Raw genomic sequence first — 12,921 nt, forward strand, 5'->3', positions numbered from 1 at the left:
AATCGAACCCAGGTCTCCTGCATTGCAGCCAGATTCTTTACTATCTGAGCCACCAGGGAAGCCGTTTCACAACAGAAGACAAAATGTCAGGATAAAAGAATAGACAATTATATTGGATAAAGTCATCCTAATGAAAACTTCACACTGTCCTTTTCTCCTTAAGGAGCAAGTCCAGTAAAGTCTGAACTTGGACACACTGTTTAACAGACAAACAATGAACAGAAAACTACTTGGCAACCTCCGTGATAAATATAGCAGAAGGGTCTACACTTTAGTAAAAATTCAGAATGATTACATTCTGGGTATGTCACCAAATATAATTTCTAAATCACTGCCATCTAAAATTTTACCAACGTCTATGAAGAAGAAAACAATATTTAAAAAAGATTTGATTTTGAAAACCACAGTTCCCATCTCTTCTCACAGATATTTTAAAAGCTATTTCTAGATTAATGTATACAAGCAAAGAGCAATTAGGTCACTTTATACTGTTCCATGCCTCCATCATGCCAAGTACAGCTTATACTAAGGAATGCTATCTTAAACAAATACTACATAGTAATAGTAAAAAAAAAATACCCCTAAAATTAATAAATTTATCTTAAAGTATATTGAACACTGTTCATTGTTATCTATGAGTTCCTAGTAAAACTCTGATTAAAAAAAAGTTATTGTCTGGTCCAAGTATCAAGAGGAGATGACCATGCAATAGACCTGCATTTATTTTCAGACTGTGAATAATTTAATTCAAATGTTCTCAACCATGGGCAATTTTGCCCTCTAGGGGACATGTGGCCATGTCTGGAAACTCTGGCTGTGAAAACTAGCATCCAGTGGGTTGTGAGGATGCTATTAAATGTCTTACAATGCAGTATATTCCCCAAAAGAAAGGAGTTAAAAGACGCTCCGTGGGTAAGTATTAAAGATTGGGAACTCTGAATGGAATAAACATAAACAGTTTTTACATTTTGTAAATAAACAATGTTTTTAAATAGCAGTAGTCTGCAGACTGAAAAAGAATCAAAAGGCCAGTAAATAGCACTATATACAACTCTTAAATAGTCTATACAAGTTAAATGTGAATCTGCACTGGTAAAAATTACACACAAAATAACTTCTCTAGACAGTATTTTTTGTAAATTTAAGATATCACATACTTGTTAATGGTAGCCGATATGTAGCAGACAAGCATTGGCTTTCTATGGTTAAGTATCATCAGAATACATGTTCATGTTCAGAAAGGAATCAAACTACCTATCATCCATGGTAGCTAACAGAGACTAAAAAGCCTAACCCTAGCACAGTGTCTAGTTCTCTGATGTCACATGTCAAAAGTGTTGCTTCAAAACATTAAGCTTCCAGGGACTTGCCTGGTGGCCCAGTGGTTAAGAATCCACCTTGCAATGCAGAGGCAAAGAGTTCAGTCCCTGGTCAGGGAACTAAGATCCCACAGGTCTCAGGGCAACTAAGCCTACGCGCCACAACTAGAGAGTCCATGTGCCACAACAAAAGATCCCGCAGACGCGATGAAAATCACACAGTGGAGCCCCTGTGTGTGCATCTAAGACCCAACAACTAACCCTGACCTGAATGAATAAAGAACTTTTAAAAAAGAAAATTAAGCTTCCTTATTTCAAGCCCATACATAAATAATACCTCAACGAACAATAAGTTCTTTTCTAATATGTAATAATCTTTATTTTGGTGGTTCCTTAGCTAAATCAGAAGTATGTATAGAGCTCATTTATGAACAACTGATAGCATGAAACGACTTTTTCAATTAAGTAAATTTAGTGTTTGCTCTTTAATACACAGAAATAGTTCTAAAAAGTTATACTGTAGGAAAAAAATTCAGAAACTATTAAAATACTACCCAACTTATTTCTTAAAATCAAGGGTTTATTAAAAATGGAAGGTATAATTTACAGCTGCCTGTAGAACAGTAGTAATTTTATGCTTTAAAACTTACCTAGAAGTGGTGACATATTCTGAAATATACGAAGCAACTCTGGTGTAATACATGGGCTGTTTTCCAAAGTCACTAACCTAGGAAGCAGGGGTAAAGAAAGATGATTAAATCACCTTCCACAGCCTTTAAAACTATTAACAATACAACTGAAGTATTTCAAAAACTGTCCCATTTAAAGGAAGAAAGCAAAATAGACAATACAGAAAAATTTTTTTTTTTTAAAAAGGGACTACTCAGTCTTTTGTGGTGAGACACCAAACCTCTCCTCCATACAAAATACAGAAATTAATTCCAGGGTTTACACGAGAAAAGTCAGGTTTTACAAGAGGTCAGAAGATTTTTATGGCATTAGATTAGAAAAAGTCTAGAAAAAGACTAATAACTACACTAAAGTTAACAACTATCATGTACCAAAAGCTGTCTCAAAAAAAGTTAAAACATAAAAGTTACATACTGGGAGAAGATTGTTTTCAATAGATATGCTTAACAAGGGAATGATATTTTTTTAAAAAGTCAAGAGAAAAATGGACAGAACACATGAACAAATATTTCACACAAGATACAATGGTTGACAATAAACCCGACTATAAAATATATAAAGATATGTAACTAGTAATTAAGAAAATACAAATTATAACCAAAACAAGGTACAATTTTACCCCATCAATCAGCAAAATATTAAGTGTGACATACCATGTACTGTCAAAGCAATAAAACACTAACTTGCACAGTGCTGATAGCAATGCAAGTTGATATAATCACTTAGGGAAACCGCTACTATCCAGTAATACTGAATATGGATATGTGTATATAGCTATGACCTGGAACTGTTTCTAGGCAGAAACGTATACTAGGGCATACGGTCTTACACATTTGCTCTAGGAGTCATGCACAAGAATGTTCAGAGTTGCATTATTTGAACATCAAACAAAGTGGCAAAGGAGTAAGTGAATCATTACAGTCACACCATTAGGCTCATCACTATAGATCTATCTCAAAACAGGAAGCAAAAGAACCAAGTTAGAACATACATGATACAATTCATAAAAAGTTAAAATATACTGTTTAGAGATACACACATGTATGTGATTTTAAAAATATAAAAACACAAGAAAGAAAATCAAGAAATGAAAACAAAAAAACTGGTACAGTGGGTTACCCCAGCATAGAACAAACTTGCCATAACACTGGCTTCACAGACAGTCTCACTCTTCTATTTCTTACCCAGAGTATGGAAAATGAGTTTTCATTTTATGTAAGTTACAAATAATTATAAACAACATGACCCCATATTATTTTGTGTCTACGAAAGACTTCACAAATGTTAAATGACAAAATCAGGTAATCTAGGCAGGGGATTACACAGGGAAAACCAGGTACCCCCAAATGAAGTACTTCTCAACAGCACAAGGAGTGATGCCTTTGGACACCTTACCTTGATCAATAGGAACAGGATTCGAAAGAGAAAGACAAATACCATATGATACCATTTACACATGGAATCTAAAATATGGTACAAATAAACCTATCTACAAACAGAAATAGACTCAGACACAGAGAACAGGCTTGTGGTTCCCAAGCGGGAGGGAGAGAGGAGGGAAATGCACTGGGAATCTGGGGTTAGTAGACGCAAGCTATTACATACGGAACGGATAAACAGGTCCTACTGCACAGCACAGGGAACTATATTCAACATCCTGGGATAAACCATAATGGAAAAGAATATAAAAAAGACTGTATGTATAACTGAGTCACTCTAGTGTATGGAAGATATTAACACAACATTGTAAATCAACTATATGTTAATAAAAAACCAGTTTAAAAACAACAACAACAGGATTTCATTTCATTTTTAAAGAATAAAATTTCAAGTAAGCTTAAAAAAAAAATCCTATTCATCTTTAAAATAACCATGAACCAAAAGAAAAACTCCACTCCAGTCCTGAGGTTTCACTGAGAAAAACATTGGAGGGCATATTCTAAATGCTAGAAGATGTTTAAAAACACTCTTACTCAAGAGATCCAAAAAAGAGTGTCTGAAGCTTGTTCTTTCCCTTCCACTATCATTACTTTAGTAAAACGCCACTCAAGTCACTGTCACTCTCACTTCCTATGGTAGTTTCCATAGTATAAACCATGCTATTCCAAAGAGGGAAAAGATTTGAAGAATTGAAACTACTTAAAAATAAAATTACATGGTTTATAATTTCATATTAAAAAATAAAGACTTGGAAAGGAGAGGAAGTAAGAAAAAGTCAAAACACTAAATTCTTTACCATCAAGGAAAAGGAAAAGTTAACTACTTTGATAAATAATTAGACAAAGATATATGTACCTATATCTTTGCATAGAGAAATTAAAACTTAATGTTAACCTTCCAAAAAATGTACAAAAGAGAGGGCACAAAGTAAAAAGATATATCAATTCAACAAATAAACATATGTCTATAAAAATTCTTTTGAAGTAAAGCATCCCTGGTTGGGTTAAAATACAAAATTTAAAAATTTGCTCTGTATAGGAACATAACTAAATTTCAAATAAAAAAGCTAAAATGTAAAAGATGAACATAGATAGTTAAGTCACATCTAAACAAAACAGGGCTTCCCTGGTGGCTTAGTGGTAAAGAATCTGCCTGCCAATGCAGGAGACATGGGTTTGATCCCTGATCTGGGAAGACCCCCCATGCCAAGGAACACTATTTGTGTTCCTTGCTCCACAACTATTGAGCCTGTGCTCTGGAGCCTGGGAGCTGCAACTACCAAAGCCTGTGTGCCCCAGAGCCTGTGCTCCGCAACAAGAGAAGCCACCTTCAGTGAGAAGCCCGCCTACTGCAACTACAGAGCAGCCCCAACTCACCTCAACTAGAAAAAAGCCCATGCAGCAACAAAGATTCAGCAAGCCAAAAATAAAATAAAAAAATTTTAATCTAAATGAAACAAACCATACAATATTAATATAAGATTAAATTTAAATGCAAAAGAATTTAAACATACATCACATTACTTCACAAAAAATTTTAAATATATTTTATTTCTTAAATCTTATAACACTATACAAAAGTATCAAAATTTTGTGCAGTGAATATCTTGTTTAACTTACAGTTCAAAAATGCTAGAAATGAACAGGGGCACTCACATGAAGAAAACTGAATGGGATATTTTAACAGATCAGTGTCAGGATAAAAAACCAAAATAATGTGAACAAACAATCTACAAGTTAAAAAGAATAGATATCACAGATATTCATGAAAGTCTGCATCTTCAATACTATTATTACTATTTATGTGCACGTATTACTATAATAAGTCATTAGAATTCAAATTAAGTTTAAAAACCTTGTACAAGTGGTATGTTGTATTTACAATGCAATAAATCCAAGCCTAAATCATTTACTTTAATATCAGCAAAAAAATAACAATGTTGGGTCAAAGAAGTTATGAGGGAAAAAAAAAAATCACATGATCAATCTGAAGAATTTCACTTTGCATATAACAAATAACAACTTGCACCTCCCTATCAGTTCAAATTTCTATTCCCCAAGGTAACTGTTTTATACTTTTGTCCCCACAAATCTTTCTCATCTTATTAAATACTCCCATTCCAGCCTGTAACACTCAGTTGATGACTATCCTTCATATTTTGTTGAGAAAATAGAAGTTATGAGATGGAATATCCTCCCATCTTATTCTACTACAATACAAAAATCTCTCTGTCTCCAGTTAAAATAGATGAACTATCCCTGCTATCTAAAGGAGGAAAAAAAAAAAAAATCAACCCCTCCATTCACGCTGAATCCCATCCCTTCTTGCCTCCCTCAATTATCTCACTCTCTCAAGCCTCATCATACCTCCAGATCTTCATTCCTACACTGGCCAACTGTTGCCCAACTTCAACATCCTTTTCATAGTCGAAGCTCTCAAACAACTTGCCAATGCTCATAGGCTGCACTTAACTCCAATTTATTCTTCGGTCTACTCTCTTCCTCCTCCTGTTCTCACTACTCCACTGAAACCCCTCCTATCATCTCCCTTGACTCCTTACTATGGACTACTCTTACTCTGACAATCAGCAACATTTGACATAATTAACCATTCCCTCTTTTAAGAAATATTCTCTCTTGGCTTGGTTTTCCTCCTCTGATAGCTTCTCACGCAACCTCAAAATTTTTTCTTCAGGATTCCGCCCAGAACACTATGTTCTCTATCTGCCCTTTTCTTCCTAGGCAACCTCACCAATTCTCAGACTTTATAAATCATATATATCATGTGCATCTCATGCTCACACAACCAAGTGAGGCAGAAATTATTTTTCCTCATTTCACAGATAAGAAAAGATGTAATCATCAGAACATGATGGCAAACCTAATGCTGCGGTATGTACACAGGACTGCCTACCTGTGTTCCAAATAGAGGAGTTTGGGATACTGATTCCAAATAGGAGTTCTAGCCCCCTAAGAAAATTACATTAAGAAATGTATACTTTGATTCTTTAAAGTATCTCAGCATTAGTAACGGAGAAAGCAATGGCACCCCACTCCAGTACTCTTGCCTGGAAAATCCCATGGACAGAGGAGCCTGGTAGGCTGCAGTCTATGGGGTCGCTAAGAGTCAGACACGACTGAGGGACTTCACTTTCACTTTTCACTTTCCTGCATTGGAGAAGGAAATGGCAACCCACTCCAGTGTTCTTGCCTAGAGAATTCCAGGGATGGGGGAGCCTGGTGGCTGCCATCTATGGGGTCACACAGAGTCGGACACGACTGAAGTGACTTAGCAGCAGCAGCAGCAGCATTAGTAAACTTGATAAACTTTTAAAATGCATCCCAATGATTTAATTTTGTTTATATACAATGAAAGGCTAGGAAAAAAGGAATTACCATTAGTGGAGCAATGCATTCCTATTATCTGTTTATGTAATCCTTAAAAATTGTGTACACCTTTCACTAACACATTAATATACTAGATCTGTAATTACATTGATAAACATATGAGTCTACCTCTTTACTATATTTTTCATTTTCTGATAAATAATATATATGTTTACAGAAAAGAATCTATTTGCCAGAGATTACTGTTTTAATTTGTAATCTAGAGTAGAAGTTGGCAAACTATAGCTCATGGGCCAAATCCAGTCCACACCCTATTTTTATAAATGCTGTCTTACTGGAGCACAACTGAAACCATTTGTATACATATTGTCTATGACTGCTCTGACACTGCAACAGCAGAGCTGAATCTCTGGGACAGAAAGGACAAAGCCTAGGAAGCCTACCATCTGCCCCTTTACAGGAAAAGTTTGCCAACCTCTGATCTAGAGTAACCCACGCTGTACAAATAAAAATAAACGAATATAAAAGGCTCCAACACATGCTAGTTCACAATCAAACCATCCAGAAGTCATTTAAATTCAAACAATATAACCTAGAAAATATGAGAAACACAAATTGCAAATTAGTAAGTATCTACCTAGTTATGTTTTACAATTGTTCATCTAGTATTCTGATTTGTTGTTGCTGTTGTTTACAGACCATTCATTCAGCATTTGCACCAAAAACAATTTCTAAGAATCAAAAAACTGTTCACTCCTAAACACCCAAGGAAAACTGAAGGAAGGAAGAGAAGGAGAGGGGGAGCAGTGACAGAGGGAGGCACCACAAACGTTCACTTTGTTCCATGTATACTTCCTTTGACTTGCTTTTTTAAATTCCAATACTAGGTTTTTTACATTGGAGTTTTAAAAGCTTTCCTGTATTGTTAACTACATCTTAAGTAGATTAGCCCCAAAGAAAACTGCTGCCATCAGTAAGATGAAGCAAAAAGATTTCTAGTCAATGCTCAGTCTGTGTTTACTTAACTGCAATTCATTCATTACATAATTTGTGGCGCTGAGATGTCACAGAAACAGGGTTCAATTGTTTTTCACTGTTTAACGCTATATACTACTATACTCAGTAAAATATTAAGTCAAGACTAAGTAGCATTAATATCTGAGGCTGAGGTATTTTATCCGAGTATTTACTGGGTAAAGCAGTAAGAAGTTGAAAATAATTCAATAACCCCCAAAACATCCCATTTAACAGTGTGGAGGTTTTTATGTCAATTTTTAGTTTTGGTCAAGATTCCTCATTTCACATTCCAAATTCCCAAAGATGAAATGCAGCTGAGTTCTTATTGAAACTTCCTCTCTAACTTTTACTATTACAAGCCTACAATGAGCGACAGATGCCAAGAAAAGTGGGAGTTACTATGTTACCCAGTTCAGGGAAACTGCCTTTATGTTTCTGTTTTTCAATGCTGAGCTTTTTAAACCCTGTTACATGACCTCTGCTTTATTGGCATCAGTAGGGAAGCCCAGGAAAATAAATAAATAAGATTCACAGTATCAAGTTTTTCCTCTTACCATAATTCTAAACCATCTTCCAGAAGATAAACATGTGGAGGCTGGGAAACATCTGTACTCAGTTGAATAACTGGGAGCAGGAAAGGGTACAGGTTCTTGCTGTCTGCTCCTAATCCCTATGGGAAGTATAAATAAAACTTAACATAGATAATCTAAAGTCCCGCCTCCCACCAAAAAAATCACCTATCATATAAAAAAGCCCTAAAACCAATTTATTAAAAAAATCAATCAATCAGATTTTAAAAGGATGATTCTAATTATAAGCATTATTAAAACAAAATTAGTTCTGTTTACAATTGGAAATCAGTAGTAAAAAAATATTCAATTGCCTAATGGTAGTAAAACCATATACATCAAGGTTACAAATATACGTTCATTTTAAGAGATTTCTCATATACATATTTATATTCCCTTCCATGATGACTGAAGATGTGTAAACAGTGATGTGTTAAATTCTACAAATTATCCCAACTAAATAACTCAGTCAAAAAGAACCTAATCTAAATGTTCATCAGTTAAGATAACTACATTATAATACCTTCATATTCTAGAATACTCAGTAGTCATGAAAAAGGATTAGGCATGGAATGAAAACAATTTCAAAAATAATGACAAATTGGGATTAAAAAGAAGGGTGTATAACAATTTCACAAGCCAAAAAAGTTTTTTAATAGCTATATATCTGATATGAAGATATACGCATAAAAAAGTTTCTTGGGAGCAAACAGAAAAAACTGTTGACACTAGTTAAATATGGATGTTGGAAAAGGATGTTGGGAGGGGTAAAAGGAGTTTTTTTTTTAATGTGTGCATTTTTTAATGAAGAATTTATGCCAATTTTTTAATAAGAAAACAAAGATGGAGGAAGAGGGAGATTTTAATTTAAAATCCTAGTTTGACTAATTATTGTCTTATGGAGGTTGACTCAGTGCATCACACTAAATCTAAGCACTTTGAAAGGAACATAAGAGGATAGAAAATCAATTTCTAACTCATAATCTCTACAATCTAATAAGCAAAGAAAGGAAACCAAGCAAACTATCAAACATCTCCTCACTTAGAAAATAATTCAGATGTCAATATAATATATAATTACAAAGCAACAAAATGTATACGAATGCCTCTTTCAATGACACACACATATATTTAAAGTCAAAATTTTATCAGCAGGATATAGATACTTCAGTGGAAATACACTAAGTTTATTCTTAAATTCATTAAGTTTGGGCCTTTCTACAACTATGCAAGGGTTGATAGACTTTATTAAAGATTTTTCCAAAGAAGAGATTTATAAAAATGTCACATTTAATAAAGCAGTAAACTGGGCCTTAAAATTCAGTTAAATTTCACTCTCCACAGCTCAATTCTTAACAGAACGCAAAAAGGAAAAAATTAAGGAAAACTAATCAAGTTCATTTTTTAATATCAATAGACTTAATATTTCCTAGGAATGTTAGAATCTACTTACTTAGTGCACATTTTAATGAGCACAAAATGCTAGCATTAGCAAAACTAAAGTAACTGCTAAACATAAAAGACTCTCTCAGTTAAAGCTTCAAGAAATTTAGCTCTGTAATCTAGTGGGTTGAAGAATGTGTCAGAATGTGTCAGATATGCAGCTTTAAGTAAATTTGAACACTTTCGATCCACAACTGTAACTATAAAACAATGTCTACAATTCTGTGAAATAATTACAATTATAGTTACAGTTAAGCAGGGAGAAAAGAACAACACTCTCTAAAAAGTGGTATTTCTCAGGGTACTGTCTTTGGCTCTCTTCTCGTGTGATTTGTACTTGCTGCTACTGCTGTTAAGTCACTTCAGTTGTGTCTGACTCTGTGCGACCCCAAAGATGGCAGCCCACCAGGCTCTGCCATCCCTGGGATTTTCCAGGCAAGAGTATGGAGTGGGTTGCCATTGTACTTGCTGATAATGTCCAAATCTATTATCTCCAACCCAAACCTCTGAACTCCAGACACTCTTTATGACATAGGAAATTATCAACCAGAAGGCATCTCAAACTCTCAAGTAAATCACTGAACCAATCCACTATCTTCCTAAAAAATAGCTTCTGTTCCTGCATTTCCTAACTCAAGTGACATGAACCACTGTCTACAGAGCAAAAAATCATACCACAACTACCTTCTGTGCTTCTTCCTCCTCACCCCAAATCTAAGCAATCCTTAATTCTATCTCAAATGTTCCCCCTTCTTTCCATGGCTTTACTTCACATCATCGTCTCTTTCACGGTTAACAGAAGAGCTTCCCAACTATTTCTTTGACCTTAGTTTTACTCCATTCCAAACCAGTGTCCCCACAGGTGCACTGATTACCTTTCTAAAATACAAATGATAACACACCTTCCTCTGAACTTCAAGACACATTCTTTATGCTTTCCTAACCAGGCCTCAGGATTCCCTGGTGGCTCAGTGGTGAAGAATCCTCCTGCCAATGCAGGAGACTTGGGTTTGATCCCTGGGTCAGGAAAATCCTCTGGAGAAGCAAGTGGCAATCCACTCCAGTATTCTTGCCTGGGAAATCCCAAGAACAGAGGAGCCTGGCAGGCCACAGTCTATGGAGGTGCAAGAATCAGACATAACTTAGCAACTAGGCAACAATAAGAACAGGCCCTTACACCCAACTGTGATACTCAGTGCTGCAGCTATACAAAATGACTGTGTATAAGAAATCACTATGTTAGCATCTGGAGAAAGCTGATGGATTTAACACGTGCATTTACTACTGTGCTCTCCCAAGATCCACTAAAAGGAGATAGGAGTATGTGTTTTTAAAGACCTAGAACTCTTAAGTACAAAGACAGCTTAAGAAGAGATAAAAGCAACTTATTTTTGGAAGCAGGAAAGAAAGACTGATTTAGCAGACTCAGAAAACCAAAGCTCAAAGCCAGCAGTGAAAAAGGGCAAGAAACCACCTGATGTACACTACAGAAACTCCAAAAGACTTGGGAACTGACAGCACAAGGTATTTTGGAAAGGGAAGCTGAGGGAAGTATTAAAAGTAATAGGACCTGTAGAAGGTATTTTAAAAGACATTTGATGACAAGATCTCATCCTTGTGCATAGTCAAACAACTGGCCCTCTTTAATCAGTACAGATTTGGCCCTTTATTCTCGTAAGGCAAAACAAAGCATCTGAAGACAAGGAGACAATCAGGTAATCAAGACTAGGGATACTATATAAAACAGAGCTATAATATAATGGGCAAAAGACTGATGGATCTTTCACTAAGGAAAGATCTCAGAATCACAGAACCAAAACATTTGCTCCATACAAAAAAAAAGCTTCCAACTAGACTATTTTAAAGAAAAAACCCACAATCAGCAAGTTTCCCATATATATTCAATCCTTTTGATTAACTTTTTAGTGCCCACTCTAAAATATAAAATTTATACAGACAAAATATTGATACAGCTCTTGAAGGGAAATGGTTACCTAAGGATTCATTATACTGTTCTTCCTTCTTTTGTGCATGCCTCAAAGTTTCACAAGAAAAAAAAAAAAAGCAGGCAACCAATCACATCAACAGACATGACTGAAGGAAACAGAGACCACATATAGAGATAAAAGCTTAGAAAAATGTTAATATCCTTATTAGAATAAAACACTGTATTCATGAAAACAAAAATGAAATGATTTTTCAACAATACAAATGACCGTATCTGTATACAAATGATTGTATACAAATATAAAATGATTATTCAATAATACAAAAAAGAACTCCTTGAGTGGGGAAGGACAAATAGGGTTATGGGATTAAGAGTCACAAACTAACAGGTATAAAGTAATCAACAAGGAATACATGACACAGCACAGAGAAATATAGCCATTATTTTGTAATAACTTCAAATGGAGTATAATCTATATAAATATTGAATTGACTATGTTGTACACCTGAAATTAATACTATAAATCAACTATACTTCAATTAAAAATAAAATTTTAATTTAAAAAACAGTACTCATAGACATTAACAATATTACAGCAGGGAAGAAAAGCTCAATAGAAAGACTGAAAGATAAAGCTCAAAAAATTCCCCAGAAAGTAGAGCAAAAGGACAAAGAGATGTGCCGGGAGCCAGCATAGGAGATCCCATCCATGACAAGGTCATGCGGAAGAGACCTGACAGGCAAGGCGGATCAGGACTCAAGGGACTCCCTGGACCTGCCCGAGCATCTACCCCAGAACCAAAGTCTGTCTATCTACTGTTTACTATATTATGTCTTTTACCAACTCTTCTGACATTAACAGGGGGCTATCCCCGACCACCTTTCTCTGAAAAAAAAATCAACTTAGGACTCTAGTTTTTAGCCTGCTTGGCAGGTCTATCCATATTCTTGCAACTAACACACATAATTGCTCACAACTCCCCAACCATGAAAGGCACAGGAAGCCTAAGCATTCTAAAAGTCCTAATGAGCATAGAGCCCTTTGAGGGATGAAAAATTATTAGAACAGTACTGGTAAAGGCTTCATTATTGGGCCAGTGCTTGCTGCCAAGCTCCCATATCCCTTATCCACTGTGCACCTGGGAGTG

General features: G+C 35.3%; 1 protein-coding gene across 4 annotated transcripts in view; it reads right to left on the reverse strand.

Moving 5' to 3' along the window:
- The window catches only part of IPO11 (importin 11), a 202,837-nt gene that overhangs the window by 93,145 nt on the left and 96,771 nt on the right, over positions 1-12,921 (reverse strand). For all 4 annotated transcript variants that reach the window (XM_061393442.1, XM_061393443.1, XM_061393444.1 and 1 more), the window contains exons 21-22: positions 8,368-8,483; positions 1,970-2,046 (exon numbers count right to left, since the gene is read on the reverse strand). In XM_061393442.1, the coding sequence (XP_061249426.1) occupies positions 1,970-2,046; positions 8,368-8,483 (193 nt within the window). The remainder of the gene's footprint in view (positions 1-1,969; positions 2,047-8,367; positions 8,484-12,921) is intronic.

Source organism: Bos javanicus, chromosome 20 (genome assembly GCF_032452875.1).
Source record: "Bos javanicus breed banteng chromosome 20, ARS-OSU_banteng_1.0, whole genome shotgun sequence".
Classification (NCBI taxonomy): domain Eukaryota; kingdom Metazoa; phylum Chordata; class Mammalia; order Artiodactyla; family Bovidae; genus Bos; species Bos javanicus.